The 20,709-nt window shown below is 35.2% G+C and overlaps 1 protein-coding gene across 7 annotated transcripts in view; it reads left to right on the top strand.

The window, feature by feature from the left end:
* The window catches only part of LOC126968890 (tensin), a 183,117-nt gene that overhangs the window by 149,144 nt on the left and 13,264 nt on the right, over positions 1-20,709 (top strand). For 5 of the 7 annotated variants that reach the window (XM_050814027.1, XM_050814028.1, XM_050814029.1 and 2 more), the window contains one exon: positions 17,446-18,019. In XM_050814027.1, coding sequence (XP_050669984.1) covers positions 17,446-18,019 — 574 coding nt within the window. Of the gene's footprint in view, positions 1-1,674; positions 1,842-5,240; positions 5,388-17,445; positions 18,020-20,709 lie in introns of those variants that run through there. The other 2 variants (XM_050814032.1, XM_050814033.1) reach the window with 2 other exon arrangements.

The raw sequence follows: 20,709 nt of genomic DNA, 5'->3' as shown, positions 1-20,709 counted from the left end.
TCCCTAAGAGATTTCATCAAATCACGGAGTATGTTTAAAGAACAACACGATTTTATCATTTCTCTAAACAAATCAAATGCCAGGGTGCGGTCCGTGAAATGACAATGAGTGACGCGACTAGAAGAACTTATGATGTAAATGCGAGCATCAGACTTGAGTCATACCCCGACCTAGACGGGATAGGTGGAAGGGAATTGGCGGGCCATGCCCACCAACCCATTCGTGCTTTTTTTTAATAATATGGGCTTCTACTTGGCCTTTAGAGAAACTTTTATATGTTTTGAGTTTGGGTTACATTAATTTGATTTTCAAGAGACTGGTGCCTTACCTTTTTATGGGAATTTCGGAGTGAGCCAGGGGGCAGAGATATCTGCCTCCCCTTCCCCTCTCACCCCCCTCCACCTGCGACACGATAGTAAATTTAGTTTTATATGTTAGAACCAAATTATGTCTAAATCTTACCGAATAAACCTTATATTTACCAAAGAAAAGACTTTTTGTCATTTCACGGACCCAACTCTGGCATTTGGTCAAATCACTATATTTGTTTCGAGAAATGATAAAACCGTGTTATTTTAACATCCTCCGATTTGACCAAATGACTGTTTTTATCATATCCCTGCGACATATATATTTTCTATTGGAAATATTCGTAATGCAAAACATTCAGTCAACCAACTGAGGTGAGCGGGCGCGGGATACTGAATGCTCATTGGTCAGTAATAATCACAACATATCGTTATTAATTGCCATTGGCTATTATGGGTTTATAAATCATGGAGCTACTACAATAGCGACATTAAATGGACGAATGGGTAGAACTACTTAACCGTAATCATGTGCAAATTCAAATATACTTATTCTTAATAGGATAATATGGTATTATTTATTGAAAGTCAAAAACTACTACTATTTCGAAAAATTCTGCCTCAGACCTGAGAAGAACGGGAGCAAGTAACATTTTTTATTTATAAAATAAAGTTTATTGAAGTAGGCGTTATTTTGCGGAAATCCATAATTATCCAAATGTTTTGAGTTTTCCTTGGTGTTAATTCCGTCAATATTTGTTTTTATACGTTAATTATTATTCTTTGGGCTCTAGTTGATTACGAAGTGATCATGAATATTGAAATATCAGAATCAAAAATGCTCCATTTATAATAATTGTACCTACTAAATGCTAATAGCATTCAAATGATAATTGTTTTAAAATATGACGACCCATATAGCCGAATGGTTAGTGTCCCTGATTACTAAGCTAGAGGTCCCAGATTCGAATCCCGGCAGGTGCAATCATTTATATGATGAATATGCTTGTTTCCGAGTCTTGGATGTTTATATGTGTTTAAGTAAGTATATTGTATTAAATATATCGTTGTCTTTTTACCCATAGTACAGGCTATGCCTAGTTCGGGGCAAGATAATTTGTGTAAAATTGTGTCAATATTATTATTTTAAAAGTAGTAGTAATATTGTTTCGTTACAAAGATAGTTGTTGATTTACAAGATACCGCGGAACATCTGAAGCGACCTAGTTCTTCACAGTTTCAGCTAATTAGAGTGTCATTATGAGAGTTGACAAAACAGTCAACACATAGGTGACATAGGTGCCGGATGGCGGGTGGCGGCGCCGGGTGCAGGTGTCAGGTTATTTTGAACGACCGCCCGCTCAGAGCGCGGCCGGCGATACACACAGACCGCCCGCCCAGTGTCCCGGCGACTCCGCTACCAAACGCCGCGCTGACTCATTACTGTGCGCTGTGTCTGTAACTGTTTTACGTAAACCCAGTGTGTGATATAAATAAAAACACTCTACTCAGTGCTAGCTCATACGATATGCAGTAAGTTTAGTGATCAAATTTAATTTGTGTATTAATCCTAGAAGTGAGGGCTATCACTTTAAAAACATAACAAATTGTTTAGATTTGCAAGAGCGACATCTGACAATTTCCCAATATGCAAATACTGGGGTTGAGCAGGTTATCAACTGTAAATTAGATCCTGTAGATGAAGCCACAACCTGAGAATTGAACAAAGCATACAAGATTTTATGACGATACGTCACTCGAACGTATAGCTCAATTGGAAGAGCACTCGCACGGAACGCGAAAGGTCGTGGGTTCGAGTCCCGCATCGTTCATAAAATTTTATTTGTGTAACAGTCAGATATTATATTGTATTATTTATATGTTAATTCGAAGTATAATTGCTGAATCTCTGAATGGCCCATGTGATTAACGGATAGTGTGATTGTTTTATTGTGTGAAAGCGTTGATAATGTGCCGAAGAGAAACACCGATCTTGTTCAATAAGATCACACGTTCCGCTGGCTCGGCGCCTCCTCCTCGGAGTAATTGAGTGCCATGAATAATGTGATGGATGTCCAGTGTCCGCCCGCCACAAACCCAGAACTGTGCCATTCGTCATCGTCGAACCCAATTCGTTTCGTATCAACCGAGATCATTGACCATTCCACCTTGTCTTATGTGATTAACTCTGACAATGTGTAATTTCTCATGCCAAGTCATAATAACATTTAAATGATGAATAAATAGTCATTTAAGTTCACAGACACGTTACTGTTCTCTTTGGTTTAATGTTACTTGTAACCAGTTACTAATTGTATGTTGTTTTGAATATGATAAATGTTATAATAGACAACAAATACATTTTCAATACAATTTTTGTATTTAAATAAAACACCTTTTAAAGGATTGAAACGAGTGGAATTATCGTAACTGTGTTTTTACATTCGATTTTGCGTTAAAGTTTTAATTATTATTGTGTTACCCGACGTTTCGTGACCTTTTCAGAGCACGTTTTCAGGGGGAGTAAAAATGTAACGCAAAATGTTAAATGCTAAAAACACAGTTACAATTACACGCGTTTGAATTCATTAAAAGGTGTTTTATTTAAACACAAAAAATATGAAATGTATATTAAAATATATTTATTCTCTACTAAACCATTTATAATATTCATAACAACATACAATTAGTAACTGCGTTAATCAAAGAAAATACTATATTTTATTATAATTTGGAAAAACAAAAATAGCCTTACAAAATTATTAAGTATTTATTCAGTAAAATAACAGTCAGTCAAATAAACTAAATTATAACTTTAATTTTGTACTGAATAATTATCAGAAATCAATCATGAGAAAATAACTTTTATTTCAATATTATTGTGATAATAGTATAAGGTAAACCTAATATAAATTGTCTCAGATATTTCAGTGTTGTCTCATTGGAGCTTTAATATGAAATTGCCGTTTTGGTGTATTTTATTGGTCTTCGGGTTAAAACAAGACCTCCTTAGTGCGAGATTTCGAAACACATGAAAACTAAAACATTCTGTTTAGTTTTTATGAATTTCAATGTGTTTTTCTTAGGTTTTTTCATTCGACCTTAACATGTAACAATGGTTACACTGAAAATTAAATATTTTTACTTTTTTTAAATAGGAGTTCCGGCTTAGAACTAACGTAGCGTATTCTGCGCGTCAAACAATCATTGTTTTTTTAAGTTTAATCTCTTCTTCTTCATACGGGCGCTTTTCGCAACTCGACGTCATATGCGCTTATTTTGCGTGCGAGAGTGGTAGAGGCTACTCCAACCAGCAAAGCTCCTCCAAGAAGTCACCCTTCTTAACGTCTAGGAAGACTTCCCGAAGAGCGCCTGGTGACCCCAGGTGCTTCGCCCTGTAGTTTGTCACCTCACTGCATTCCAGCAGAACGTGAGCGGCTGTTTCCTCTGCCCCCAGCCCCTAAATCAACACGTACAATTAGAAAAGTAATGGGTTAAGTTTGGTGGTCACTTAATGGTGTCTTTCAGTAGAGCTTCTTCAGGTCCGGTTAATCAATAACAACAGTTGACTGATCTTCAACATTACTGCTTCATGACACAGCAAAAGAAACCATTTTAACTCAACAGGACTTACATTTAGAACCCCTTCGACAAATTGTCTGTCCTACCATGCCAAACCAAGCCCAACTATTATTTTTCCGTGACAATTTTATTCATAGTAAAAATATTTCTTCTCTAGAAAAAAATCAAGCAAAGTTCTACCACAAAGGCGGAAATGTTTGGATCCCCTAATATAACATATTTTAATAAGTAACACAATTGAATTGAATATTTATTTGATAATATTGTAATATAAACACTTAAGTATGTATTAGTACAGTAGAATTAAGAACAACTTTTTTACCATATAATATTAAAATAATTACTAAATTATATTAACACTTAAAACTTCGGACTTCCTTTTTAATGGATGCATCATAATAACATTGAAACCATTATAATGTAAGAATTTGCTCTAACAGGCTTCGACCCAATCCCTTGCTTCGAGATATCCATTTTCTGTACCCCTGACAACTTATGCACAAAGTTTCATGATGAATGGTCTAGTATTCAAAGCGTTTAAGTGACTGAAAACCTTTTTAAATATTATAATTATTATCTAAAACAACACAATAAGTTTGGTCAAATCCGAAACACAAGTTGATAAGGTCAACTAAACTTAACTATTTATAATACTATCCTACTTTTGTAGATTCAAGATTTTTATTCAAAATAGGATTCAAAATCACTTATTGAACGTCAAAAACGACCACACCTTCAAAATAGCCTGCCAGAAAAACGGGCGCAAGAAACTCAGTGGGCTTTTTTTTGTAAAAAATATGGATTACAATATCATATCGTACAATAAACATTTATAATTAAAGAGCCTGAGGGTGTTTGCTTCGTTCCCAGTCTGTGGTTTCATTAAGAAAATCGTTTATGTTATAGTAACCTATTCCCACACAAACGCGTTTTAACAATTATTAAAAAAAATATTGAAGAAGGCGTTACTTTGCGGAAATCCATAATTATCCAAATGTTTTGAGTTTTTCTATAGAGTTTCTTTAGACTCGCCAAAATCTGGCACGAGACTCAGTCTGTCAACATGTCCTGAGGATGCCTCGTGTAGAGGCGAAACACGTGTCGAATTGTTTAAAAGACAAATATTGGCGGAATTAACACTTTAAATTTCGTAAAACATTTGTTTTGTACATTTTCCGGGATCATATTATAAAAGCATATAACATCGCCTAAGATGTATATTATTATAAAAGACTTACTAACTCGAAAACGATGGGCTTATCTAAGTAAGTGTTGGAACTTGGAAGTAAACAGTTTATCGAATGATATACAAGTACTCTTTATTTGTATTCGTTCAGTTCACATAACTGTTGCAACAGCTGTGCACGCGTCATCGACGTGTTATGTACCTCCTCGTGCCCAGTACCCAGTGTGTCAACCAAGTGTTGAAGTAAAAACATCTGAACAGTGTTTTAAGAAAACAGTTGAAAGAGTTTCGTACAATGTAGGATCTATCAGGTACGTAAATGTCCTATTACCAAAAACGTTATACGAAGTTTCGGTGTACGGATCGTGTATTTTCCTATTACGAAAGTGTTTCGTATCCGAAGATCGATACGAAGTTCGCGAATAGATATTTTGCCTTTCGTTTACCTTATTCCCTAATTACTTGACATTTGCGTTTTCGTTGTTTGACATTATTATGATCGTAACTACAACTTCACTTTTTATGGTTTTGTCTATGGTTCCAAAATTCTAATAAAATAATTAATTCGTTATTTCTAAATTCGTTTGAACCCAAAGACATCTTTAACATAATAAAAAATCTTAAGAATAAAAACTCTTTCGGAATAGATGAAATCCCCCCTTTTTTAATAAAAAAATGTGCTGATATTTTAACTTACCCGTACACTAAACTTATTAATCAATCATTCTGTAAAGGATTATTTCCGGACGATCTAAAGATATCCATAATAAAACCGGTATATAAGAAAGGAAACACATTTGAGTTAAACAATTACCGACCTATTGCCCTTCTACGTACATCAGCGAAGATATTTGAAACTGCAATGGCTATACGCCTAAGTAGTTTTCTGGAAAAATATAATTTCCTAAATGAAAGCCAACATGGTTTCAGGAAAAACCATTCCACAACTTTAGCGATATACAAATACATACAAAAAATATTTGATTCAATTAATAATAAAAAATATTCAGTTGGCCTACTGCTTGACATGAGCAAAGCATACGATAGAGTATCTTATGATATCTTATTAGAAAAATTATTTCTCTCAGGAATTCGAGGAATTGCCCACAAATGGTTCAAATCTTACCTTAATAATCGTTTTCAATATGTGGAAAAAGAAAATACTAACTTCGAGACTGGAAAGATAGACCACATAAGGTCTAATGAAGCTCACTTATCAGGATCTATTCCACAGGGCAGTGTGTTGGGTTGTATATTGTTTCTCATATACATAAATGATCTTCCTATCTTAATAGACGATGATTGTACTCTTTTTGCTGATGACATTTCTATTTTGATCCCATCACAATGGACAAAATCTTTTATTGGCTAAATAATAATAATCTTAAACTTGATATTAATAAAACTAAAATTATACCTTTTAAATCTTATCAAAAATCCCCCTTAAATATATCATATTCTTACAAAAATTCACAACTTGAAACAGTTGACACAGCTACACTACTGGGAATTGATTTAGACTCACACTTGACATGGAAGCCATATCTACAGAAATTTAAAAGCAAAATGTCATCTTTTACTTATGCTCTTTACTAACTAAAACGCGTAACAGATTTCAAATCTGCCCTTGCTGCTTATTATGCATATGCACACTCTAGATTATCATATGGAATATTAATATGGGGAAACTGTAGTGAAATAAAAGATACATTTATTCAACAGAAAAAATGTATCAGAATTTCAGAAAATATTCAGCAGATGGATTCATGTAGACCACATTTTATTAAACACAAAATTTTAACTCTTACTTCAATTTACATCCTAGAAGCATGTAAATTTGTTAAAAAAAATTCGGACTTATACTCAACACTACCAAATAACAAGCGAAATAATAGAAATTTAAACAAATTAAAAATTCCCCAAACAAGTATGTCATTAGAGTCATCGAGCCCTCACCACATGGCAATAAAATTTTATAATCACATCCCAAACGAAATTAAAAATAAAGAGAAGCCTTCTCTATTTAAAAGACACCTTAAAAATTTTTTAGTTTCAAAATGCTTCTACGATTTACCCGAATTTTTTAATTACAAGTGTGAGAATTAGTTGCAATATAGTATAAGAATGTATAAAATGTATAAGACTTATTTATTTTATGTATAACGTTGCTGTGCCCTTGCAGGGCGTCACATATTGTCTACCCATTAATGTACCAACCATCCTACTGTAAAATGTGACTTGCAATAAAATATTTTCGGTTATTATTTCGGTTCGGACCGAAACTTTGGCTATCCATTTTGGTAATAGACATCTAGTAACAAATAAATTTAGTACAAGGAGTTCCTATTCGCATATAAGAACTCATTGTTATAAGGTTGGCTGTAAAGAAAAAGTAGAATAAATTATTAAATTAAAATATTGACGGGAATAAGAAGACAATCGAATACAGATGTGTTAAGAAGTGAAAACTATCAGTCTTCAGTCTAAGATATAATTAAAAATATTCTTTTAGATTATAGTATTATTAGCCATGCCCGCCCGCTCCGCTGGGCAAATTTTAAAAGGAAATAAATTAATGAAGGAACGTTGGAAATAAAAAATAAATTTTTTCACCCTTAAATAATCATATATGGCCACAAATACTTATATAGTATCGTTTTTACACATTTTCACAACGCACGACGGCATTTTTAAAATATTTTATTGAGACGCAAACTGATCTGTCACAGACAATAACAATTCTCATAATGGCCGCCTATCGGCCTGTAGTAGTGTAAGTGTGTGCGTGGGGCTATGTATTTACACGTTAATCGACTTGTTTTGGTGCTACACTGTTATGTAAGGTGACACGGAGTCCTTAATTTTTTTACTAGTCCGTGACACTACAGTACCATCGACAAATTTGATTCATGACCCACTTTGGTGATAATTCTTTTAAAACCATAAGAGCAGTTAGGTTTATAATTGCACGTTAAAGATCTTATGACAATTGGTGGTATGTCGGTACCTATCCAATAAAATGAAAAGTTACTTAGGACATGTATGTTCAAGCAAATTTCGACCTAATTGTTGATTATAACTTTAGGAAAATGACATTATGATGGGTCACGATTGTTGTTACGCTTTTTATACCGTAACTACTCAAGCAATTATAATGAAACTTTGCTCGTTCTGCGGAGAACATAGAGAGCCTTTTAATCTTAAAATTTGAAGTTTTCCTGTGTTTTAAATTATTTTCTACATCTGTAGTTAGACTCACAATGTTAGATAAATTCAACTTCAAATATTTTTATTCAAAATAGGATGTGACATCACTTATTGAAAGTCAAAAACTACCACCCAGTCCGAAAAGAATGTCATCAGACCTGAGAAGAACGGGCGCAACAAACTCAGCGGGCTTTTTTTTTCATAAAAAATGTTTACAAAGTAATATCGTCGAATTAAACTTCTTATTCAATAGCCTGAGGGCGGTTGCTCCATTCCCAATCTGTGGTATCATTAAGAAACTCTTTTATATTAAAGTAACCTTTACCACACAATTTTTTTTAACAATTATTTTGAATATCGTAATACTTTTGTTTTGATCATTTTCTGGAATCTTGTTGTCAAAGCATATGCAATTATATAATTACATCGCCCCACAAAAGACTAACTCGACTTAGCCGAGTACCAAGGCATTGTAAGTTAATGTCTGTTCCTGGTGTTAACATTATGGTTATGACAGTTTCTAGCAAATTCACTTACAAGATGTTAATTTCTGTAAAGTTTTGGTCCCAATGATTCTTGGATAGGTATATATCTCCAACTCAAACTCTCTTTAATGTTTTGTGGTAAGCTTTGTGCGAAACCAATAAAATCTAGAGCAACTAAACAACTTTCGACTCAGACAAAATTATGTTTGGCCGTTGTCGTAAATATCCTCGGACATCATTTTATGGTTTTATAAATAAAAGATGTAAAACTGAAACAGGTTGCGAATTCCAGCTAATTCGGTTGTCTGATACAAATAACACGATGGCCACATGAATATTTAGTTATAGGTTCCTTAAGTGGACCTGTTGCTCGTGTTATACGAACCATTAACGGCCGTTCCCAATATTCAGTCTATATCTTACTTAAGATAAAAATCGTAACTATCGTTGACTTTTCTGTCCGAATAAACTTACCAACGGTAACTCACCTTATCCGTACACGCTGTCTGTCAATGGGACGACGTATAGCTTACCAGCGATAGAAGTTTGTGTGGAAATTGCAATTCACGCGTTCCAATATAAGGCGATATGAATGACTTATCGGGTATATTGGGACAGCTTCAGATTATGGACAGCTGATAACTGACTGTAGAAAGTAGTCATTTATCTCTATCTGTAGTATCTGTAATATACTATATTGGGAACGGCCGTAAAAGTCTTACAAGCGACTCGATATCTGCTGAACTCTTATACCTATTAAGGCGCCAAAATAACGCATAATTGAAACAATTTCTTAACAGTTAATATAAAATTTTATTTTTACAAAAAATTATAATTTGTCTCCAGAATATGAGAAGATCAGAATATTTTTTCTTTACATATCTATCTTTAAAAAACATTGCGAAAAAAATCACCAATGTCCACCTAACTCTTATAGTTGGATGGCTAATCATTCAATCCAGATAAAGATTGTATGAAAAATTATTAACTGTTTACCAATACTATTACAACATGACATAGTTTTGTTATTAAAGTGAAACTTTTATTACATCGTCTCAAACGTTTTCGTTTGTGTGTTGCATGTCGCGTGACGGTCGGACCGCGGCGCCTATAGTTCGCAGCAGCTGACCGTGTAGTGTATAGACTATTACTCATTTGTTCCTGTGCTCCATGCTATTTTGTTTGTTTTTATTATTTCCCATTATCATTCAAATTTTTCAAGTATAAAATTAAGATTGATAAATCGATTTTTATACCCTTAATGGAATATTATTCCTAAAATATTTAGTGTCATATCATGACATGTCTAAATATTAAGTAAATGTCTATGGTGTGAAAAATAGTTTCACTTTTACCGTGGTTTCATAAAACCACATCCTTTTTTTTATAAAGTAAAGTGTATTGTGTTAGTAATAAATTAAAAATTCTTCTTATTCTGAATTAAAGCTATGGCGAAGCTCCTCTCGATTCTTCAAGGCGATTGGTTCGGTCCCCAGCCTTAAAAAAAAAATGTCTTAAATGATATTTTGAATATCGTTTGAGTATTCCTTATAACATTTCAACAGGGCTTCATAACAATGTATTGGTAAAATTGAGACAACTACGTGATTTACGCGTCAGAACCTTCTTGCCTCGCACAGCCACTTTGTGGAATCAGCTGCTATTTTCCCGAACCGATACGACTTAGGGACCTTCATCCTTAGAGCACACACGCCTTACCGCTTCCTACCACGTGAGCCTCTTGCCTGTTTGACCCAACAAGACAATATATAATTTTGATCCCTTTAGCCCAGTTGTTAGTGAACCTGCCTACTGAGCTAGAGCCTACCGGGTTCGAATCCCGGTAGGTGCAAACATTTATATGATTCATATCAATGTTTGTTTCCCAGTCATAGATGTTTGTATGTATGTTTAAGTAAGTATATTGTATTAAAACATCGTTGTTTTGGACCCATAGGCCATAGTACAGGCTATGCCTAGTTTGGGGCAAGATAATTTGTGTCAGAGTGTGTCAATATTACATTAATATAATAGATATATATATTATAAAAAAAATATTAGTTTTTTTTGAAATGGCGGGAAATTATTGAAGTTTCTAATATAAACGCGTAAAAAATCTGAATACAAAAAATAAAATAAAGTTTTAACATTATAGCTATAATAATTGTATGTTGTGGCACCTATATTCAGTGCACTTACAATTTTATTTAGACATTTACTTATTTTAAGATTACTTTTAGTGTAACTGTAACTGGATGTCCTTAAATAAATAAATAAATAAATAAATAAATAATTTAACAAAATGGAAGTGTTTATTTGTATTTTGGAAAAGCTTTTACTAATTTCATATATTCGTATGATTTTTTTTTATAGTTTACAATACTAATTATTTTAAATCCGTAAATGCTGGAGGATATTTGATGGGAATTTCACTTTTAGATAGCTGATAGGCGTCACTAATACCTGAAAATAAAATAGGTTTCGTAGGCAAAAATGAAAACTCATAAATTGTAAATAAAATACTATTCATCCGTAAAACATATAGTAAAATTGAAAAATTATCAATAACCGATAACCCAATCACTAGTGAAACTAATAAATGTTTTAGTTAGGCTAAATTTATCACGTAGCAGTGATGAGGTCAGATGTTGGGGAGCTTTTCGTAGAACTCGAGGTGTTGGATGACATCATTGGTAGCCGCCAGGAAACGCTCACCTTCGTGCTGACCGTGGACCGGTGCGATATGGCGACTGTTAGCCGAATGGCGGTTGGCGTGTTAGCATCGTCTGTACATTTCGACAGCGATAACACGACTTACAATACCTGACTCGTATGTAATATGATGGCTGTGCCCCGCGGTTTCGACCGTATATAATAACTGTTGTCATAAAGCAGTAATGTGAAGCATTATTGTGTTTAGGTCTTAAACCGTAGCTAGTGAAATTACTGAATAAATGAGACTTAACATCTTATGTCCCAAGGTGACGAGCGCAATTGTAGTGCCGATCAGAATTTTTGGGTTTTTCATGAATCCTGAACGGAACTGCATTGCAATAGGCAGGGTGTATCAATTACCATCAGCTGAACGTCTTCATCCTCTCGTCCCTTATTTTCATTAAAAAAATGCCTTCTGTGGCTTTTAAATATCAAAGAAGCATATAAAGGCATCAGAGACTCTTTAATGTATTACCAAATAATACGCCATTAATAATCAATACCATTTGCTTATTTCTAGATAGTCTATATACTGACACACAGTTATATTAAAGTAAGAAAAAAATGGTTAATTAGTTAGTATTTCTGACCATATTTATTTGAAAAAAAATGTCAAAACGTTACACCATGGAAATAGTAAGTTAATGAGAAATTTTGTTTAAAATTACAATTTTATTTATCAATTCCTAGATCCCCGGCGCCGGTATTCTTCCTACATTGATGCAGTTTCTTATATTATTATTTTGTCCACAATTACAGGCAGGGTTTTTGAAATGTACAGCTCACCACTTCTATATATCTCGCAACAACAAATCAGTTGGTAAATAGTGGACTCGGATGAGTTTAAACCAGTTATAGTCGGTCCAAGACCCGAGTGTACACAGATAGTGAAAACCCCGCTTCACCTATTTTGACAACATTTCCCATCTAATCCTGTCTGTTCCTTACCAGATTGCCAACTAAATTCGATCGTTAAAGGACTAGAAGTCGATAAGGCCTTATCATACCCAATGGCTTCCTAATATTATGTCTAGAATATACAAATGATTTAAGTTTTCTTTAGTGGTAATTCCGCCAATATTTGTTTTTAAAAAACAATTCGACACGTGTATCGCCTCTACTCGAGGCATCCTCTTGTCTCGCCAAAATCTGGCACGAGTCTACTGCACTAGTGTCGAATTGTTTTTTAAAAAAAATATTGGCGGAATTAACACTAAAGAAAACTTAAATCATTTGTATAATTATGGATTTCCGCAAAGTAACGCCTAAAGTAATGTCTAGAATATTAAAATTTCTTAAGTTGTACATAAATAAATTCATATAAACTTGCAGCCCTTGCTAAAAAAATATTTTGAATTTCGTTATTAACTTTTTTAATTGATAACTTTTTATAAAAAAAAGTGTATAGTTTCAATGTCTTGTTGAGAAGCAACCTTATGTATTATTTAATCGGTAGATAAGCAATCATTCATAGTCTCTGTTGACAAGGCTGTATGGTGAACATACCTTTGATATTATTCATTCGTTATCTCAAAATAAGTTAGTTAATCAAGAAAGCATTTTAGTAATAGTATTAAAAATGCCTTATAAAGAAATAGTATTGAAACTGAATGTTGTCTCCTTCATCAGGTCCAGCAAATTTCACTGCATTCCGTGAATGTTATGACGTCATCATTTATAAGTGAACGCGCAATATAAATGTCTTGTCATAAGATACATAATAATAATATTGACACACCTTTTACCCAAATTAGGCATATATAGCCTGTGTTATGAGTTATAATAGCTTTAAGGGTAAATGTATACACTTAAATAATATGGTCCCAGCTATTTACTGTTCAGGAATTATCTTTAATAAAAAAAATGTTTTATTAAAAAACGGCTTCCTTGTGCGGTTTCCGGGACGATACGACATGGGTACCTTCAAAAAAAGCGCGTACACCTTCCTTAAAGGCCGGCAACGCTCTTGTAATCACCGCCGCCCACAATCTCGTACGCTCGTTTGTCCTCCTATTCCATAAAAAAAACGGCACTATCGTAAATCCTGCTTCTGTACAGCTGAATATCGGACAGCCTGGGACTAGATTATGATTATTTTATAGCAATAACAATGATAGTACAATTATCAATATTTTATTAAAAAAAGCGCAAAGAAAGAATGCTGGGAGAGTTTCTTGCGCCACTTCTTCTCTGTCAGAGCGCCATTTGTTTGGGAAGCGGTAGTAGTAGTACATTAGAAATGACATCAAAAAGAATTCTAAAGGAATCAATTTTGAGAAAATAAATGCCTTTTGCTTGACAAGCTGGACAGCTTGCATGGGAAAATGGCCGATATCTATGTGCAGTTAATCTGATCGTACGAAGTTTCACCACCTAGACATTTCCTTTTATATTTATTTATTTCATTTAACTCAAGGACCCTTGGTTGCTTGATGATTTTACTTTAAAATTTTTAAAATTTAAGATAATAGAAATGTCTTCATCTTTACCAATGTGTTAGATACTACCTATTACACACAAATTCCAAGTTTATATAACTTTTATACGTGGTCTTAATTAATATTCCGAAAACCAGTCCATGATCACTTTTCAAACAAAACCAGTTATAACAAATTGCTGATAACTTCGCGTGAAACACGTTCTTTGCATTTTAGTATTGAGTCCTTTACTCTCAGATCCGAATCAGTTGTTGGAGGTATTTTTTCCACTCATATTATTCAGTAAATAACACGATATAAAATTGTGGTTTAAGGTTATAGATAGTTCACCTCACTATGAGATTAGTATTTCTTCTTTTCAGTTACTTACGTTCAGCTTATGGTATGATACGCCCTGCGTATTACAATGCAGTGCCATGCAGGATTCTTGAAAGACCCAAATATTCTGAGCAGCACTACAACTGCGCTCGTCACCTTGAGACATAAGATGTTAAGTCTAATTTGCCCAGTAATTTCACTAGTTACTGCTTACATATATTACTGCTTCACGGCAGAAATAGGCGCCGTTGTGGTACACATAATAGCCGGCGTACTGTGCAAAGGAGCCTCCCACTGGTGAAGTTTGAATTTTGAATATATACTTCTTAAGGTACTTCAATACGTCTGTACGTAAAATGCTCTCGAATTTTTCATGTCTTTTCTTTGTAACACAGCCTTTTATTTTTTATGATTCAAAACTGAAAAGTCATTAGACCTGAAAATATATAATCAAATATATTATTTAGCTCATTTATACGTCTAGATAGACTACGACAGCTGTGAAAACGTCGAGAAAAATTGAGTTTAGAACTATCCTCTATTTTGAGCAATTTTCGCAGACTAACACAAAGTGTTAGACATAGCGTGTCACGCACACTAAACTATTATTCCTGGCCTGTTTATAACGGTTTTTTAACAGCAAGAGGCTATCTAGACGAATAAATTATCCAAGCACATTCTATAGTCCAAGTTAAGTCAGGTCTCATATTCTAAAATCTAAATACATTGAGCGTCAACTTATCAGTTTTCATTTTGCATATAGAGCTGGCGTCGCATCTTCCTGTTTCGAGTGTGACTGCGTCTTTCGTAACAGTAGCCCGCGACTCAAATGTTATTTCGGTGGACATTACTGAAATAACCGAGTTTCATAAACCACCACGCGGCCTCTCACAGACATTGTCGTATCACATCATTATTTAGTATTGGAAACTTTGATTTGACTTGGTAATATCACCCTTCAAATACTTTCATAAAATCGGTTGACCCAGCAAACGTTGTATTGCCATATAAAGTAATAGAAAAAAGTTCAATAATAAAAATTTTTGGAGTATAAAAAAAAATGACTTCCGATTCTCAGACCTACCAAATATATCGTACATAAAATTTATCGTACCACAATAATTATTATATTCGATTGTCATCTTGCGGATCTGTGGATGGAACAGAACAATACATATATGTATGTACTTTTATACAAACACCGATTCCAAATTAATAAATAAAATCTTTCTCCCAAATATGGATTGAAAATGGGCCGCCAATTTGGTCCATCGATCGATTATTTAAACGAAAAGTCGATAATATATTGAAAAATATGGAAAGCGGCTGTAATGCTCACTCCTCTTTGATGAGTCACAGACAATAAAAAAAAATTTAATATTATATTTTCTTTAAAAACAATACATATTGAATAAAAGACACTGAAGTTCATATGATGTAACTCGTTTTCTTCGGAAACCGTGATCGCCAAATATGTCTGGCGTTACCCAATTTCCGGTGTGAACAACGTGACCTTGAAGTATACCTTCTGTCAGTGTTTAGGTATAGATAAACTATGCTAATAGGTATTTACATAATATAACTCACAATGAAAACTAATAATATAATAAACTACAACGAAAATTACAGAATAGTTATTTAACAATATTGCGAGCATAATATAAAATCTTATAAAACGTCAATAATTTTTTTTTCATTTATTTATTTCATAAAATCTACAGCACATAATTAACTTAATTGCTAAAGTATTGTATAACAAAACATGGGCCAACAGAGATCAAATTCAAATTGAAATATTTTTATGCAAAATAGGATGTGAAATCACTTATTGAAAGTCAAAAACCACCACCCATTCCAAAACGAATGCCTGAAACCTAAGAAGAATGGGCGCAACAAACTTAGCGGGCTTTTTTTATAATTTATATTCAAAAGTGAAAATAAGGTGAAGCTTATTATTTATTATATTGTTATTACAAGTTTTCCATATTATTATTTACACGCCACAAGTTAGGATATCATCCCCACATGATGTGTGGCGGTCCTCCACAGTGCGGTTTTCAAGGAGCTTTCTTCCACGTACTACAAAGCTGTGGAATGAGCTTCCTTGTGCCGTGTTTCCGGGACGATACGACATCAAAAAAAGCGCGTACACCTTCCTTAAAGGCCGGCAACGCTCCTGTGATTCCTCTGGTGTTGCAAGAGATTGTGGGCGGCGGTGATCACTTAACAACAGGGACCCGTACGCTCGTTTGTCCTCCTATTCCATAAAAAAAAAAATTATGAAATATCAGACCATGAGCAATATTTTGTAGATTATATCATACAATAATACAAAATAAAAGCAATTTAAAACATATCTATCTACCTTCTATATACATAATGAAAATGGTCTTTGTTTGAGACTCTTTCACGCCTAAACCACTGATCGTATCGACATTAAACTACCACCATTCGATGCTTATTTTTTTATTGTTTAATTTATTTCCTTTTAAAATTCGCCCCTAGAAGCGGGCGGGAACGGCAAGTTATATATATATATATATATATATATATATATATATATATATATAGAGAGTGTTGATTGCTGACTTTGTCGATTAAATAAACAAGTCAGATATCCGATGTGACCCAGAGCGAGCGACACATAAGTACTGATCCTATGTAAGCCGAGCTTCTTATTGGCATTCCGAGAGACAACGGTGATTGTAAGGATACATAACGGGAAGCGAACTTATTCCATGTACGGCCGGTCCGGCTGTTGCAGGCCGTTTCTCAATACAACTAAGATACAGTTAATGAGTATCTGTCTCGGTTCCCGGCGCACTGGCGGTCACGTGGCCTGGCTGCACGTGTGGCCATATGGCGGCCGATGTGCACTACGGAGAACAGCTTCGATTATCAGCTTGCTTCTTCCTTTTTTTTTATGAAAATAAGGGACAAGACGAGCAGAATGTTCAGTTTATGGTAACTGATACGCCTTGCCCATTACAATTCAATGCCGCTAAGTATTCTTGAAATGCCCAAAAATTCTGAGCGGCACTCCAATTGCGCTTTCACCGTGAGACATAAGATTGTAAGTCTCATTTACCCAGTAATTTCACTAGCTACGGCGCCCTTCAGACCGAAACACAGTAATGTTTACACATTACTTATTCACGGCAGAAATAGGCATAGGACTCTATCTTTAGAACTTTATCTTTGACCAGGTGATAATAACGGAGGCGACGGGTCCGGGGACGTTGAGGGAGCAGAGGCCGCCCATACGTTTGGTCCCCTGGACGGCTCCATCTACGCGACCGTGGTCCGCGCCAGCGGTGGAGCGTCGTCTCCGCTGAGCGCGTCTATGGACTCGGGCATCTCGTCGGCAGGCCGGCGTGCCGCCCCCAGTCCCCCCGACGAGCTGGACGTGCTGCTGGGGGACATGCTCCGGACGGTGAGCGCGCTACCAGACCCGCCGCAGTCTTGCGCCGACCGTCCGCCAGACATACCGTACCACGCGCGGGCCGACTCCGCGCCCTTCACCTACGGAGCGCCCGGCCTACGCCCCGGCATGCTTCGCGCCTCCAACCGCCTGGCGAGCCCCGAGCTGGTGCGCCGGGCCCTGGGCGACCGCACCTACCACCCCATTGAGGACGACGACGAGCGCACCATCACCCCCGACCCCGCGCCCCGCACCCCGCTGTCACCCAGGACGTTACGGAAGCTGACACACGAGGATGTCACTACTACGACCACAACTGTATCACCACCGAAAGATACTTCACCACCGCGGAATGGAAGGTCAGTAGTCAATTTAAATTAAGCTTAATTTATCCAAATGTTTTGAGTGTTCACGAGGCATCCTCAGGACATGTTGACTCGCCAGACTCTGACACGGAATTAACACCAAAGAAAACTTAAAACATTTGGATAATTATGGATTTCCGCAAAGTAACGCCTACTTCAATAAATAAGCTAAGCTTTTCAGTTAAATTGTAAGCCCACAAATTGTATATTATTCAAAAAACAAAAAAGTTTGTGTAAGTAGTTCCTACTAGCGCTTTGTGATTCTTAACACTAACGGTCAGATTAAAACAATGTTTGACTGTATCAATAACAGAGGGATTGCTGGAACGTAAACACATGTTCCCGGGTCGTGGGCGGGAAGGTCACTCGCCCGCGCCCACAGTATCGCAATGTTTACACCAAACACTCTAGACCTTGTTACTACACAATAATCATTATATTACCCAATATAAACAAGTTTGACTGATGTGTGATGGATACACATTACAGTGTAAATGTACCATATGGGCAGTAATATCTTAATGTCTGGTGACACGAGAGCGGAGACAAACTTCTCGTGGGAACGTTTCATTGTCGCGGTCGGCCGCGATCTATTTGTACTCTTATGTACACTTCAATAACAATGCAAGAGCTCCAGTCTCCATTAATCTATCGTGCGGCGTTACGCTCGACCCAGTTTGTAGTCAATAAACGGTAATAAATACGCCATGAAGTATGCGCGATACTGTACTGGTACGATATACCTACGTCTCGCCTACAAATCATCATTAATTATGTTAATTAAATTGACTTCCTTGGTAATATGCATATATTTTAGGTATGTTCTTAGTTATTGGCTATAAATTAGACGCTTGTGTGCGTGACATCTTTGGTCTCAATGGCATCTTTCGAATTTCGTAACATACGCTTCTTGTGTGGTTTACATTGATATTAATAAAATACAAAATACTCACTAATGATATATGATCCTAGTGTCTTTCTAATTTCTTGTAGTGTTATTATTGAAGAGTTTTACTACGCAACCCGGCATTTGAGTTTCAATTACTTTCAAAGTTTAACAGAACATGTGGCACGTCAACGTCACACATTGTTCGAGACTGGCTCGAGTTCACCCACTTGGGCGTTGTATTATCTAATACCTATCTAGTTAGAGCGCAGCGGAGACCAATCCTTAATATAAGAGAGCCGATTAAGAATGTTTTAGTTCGCCACCCAGTCGGTATTATCGTTTACCATTTGCGAGCAATGATTGGACAATTGGATATAAAAAATGTAGATTGTAAACAGTCTAGAGTGTGGGTTGTGGTACCTACCATTATTGTTGTGGGTGTTAATTGAATAACAAGCGTTGTAAGCAAAAACCGTTGTTTTCCGCTTGAGAATTTTATTGTATTGGTCAACAAAGTTATAGGTATCTTACTATAACATACCTAAAATATAAAAACGGAGAAGGAATAACATTAAAATAAAACCTACTACATACATTTACGGTATTTTATTGACAACTAATACAATTATTTATCTATTTTCGTCGTAATGTAACATCGTACAGCCTTCAAATTTTAATAAAAATATATTAATCCTGCCTTCGTTAATTAGGAATATTTGACGTTTGAGTATTTTTGTTACATCATCAACATGAAAATGTATATGTTGATTTAAAAGTGGTGGCAATGAGTTTCTTGCCACTTCTTCTCATTAACTCAACCCTCAACGAAGTGGCGGTAAATACAATAATAAAAATTTTTTTGACAGTCATAAGTGTCATTTCCGTGACCTTAATAAATATTTGAAATGGCAAAACAATAGTTTTTATTCTGCCTCACTGGCAAAGGACTGTAAATATTGGAATTTTTATACTGTTTTTATGACATCCTTTCCCGTTATTTAAGTAGGTGTAATTTGTAAATGCCGCCAACAACAACATTCAGGTAGAAGCCGTGAAATGCGTATTACACGTAATATTACACGTAATATTACCTTTGTAACTAACATATTATAAGAACTAGACATACAATTCGATTCGTTAAGTATTCTGGCCTTATTTAACAATGCTTCCATTTAGAGCGATTCACTATCTAAAGATAAATGGCCCGATAACCGATATGTTTTGACAATCGTATCTGACTATGATAATATGTCTACTCTAATGATATGTTACGCGTGATTCACGCGTTATTATACAAAAATCACTTTTAATCTCAATGTGCAATCAGCCTAGATTTTAATAATAAGTAATGTCACAGTGTAATGAATTTCATGATGAATTCATGATTACGGACGGGAGAAGGGTGGGAGAGACATGTGTGAAAATCTATATATAGATAAAATACTCTTTTAATTTGCTTGGCCATCCTGGAATTCCTCAAATTCAAATTCAAATATTTTTATTCAAGATTACTTATTGAACGTCAAAAACCACCACCCATTCGAAATTATCTTAGTTTTCAAAAACTAAAACGGAGTATTGATTGATACGTATATGGTATGAATAAGATGGATTGTGTTCTGTGGTCCGCACGAATATATCGAGATAATGCCGCCATATACGGTATACAGTCGCACAACAAACCTAGCTTCACTAAAACATATTTTGTAACATTGCGTAACATGTTAGATCATTTATTACTTAGACAAACATAACGCAGTATATCTGCTACAATTCTCAGTACAGGGAAAAGTTA

This window comes from Leptidea sinapis, chromosome 17 (assembly GCF_905404315.1).
Source record: "Leptidea sinapis chromosome 17, ilLepSina1.1, whole genome shotgun sequence".
In the NCBI taxonomy this organism is placed as follows: Eukaryota; Metazoa; Arthropoda; class Insecta; order Lepidoptera; family Pieridae; genus Leptidea; species Leptidea sinapis.
The sequence above is the reverse complement of the archived record's forward strand: the minus strand, read 5'-3'. Positions and strand labels throughout refer to the sequence as shown.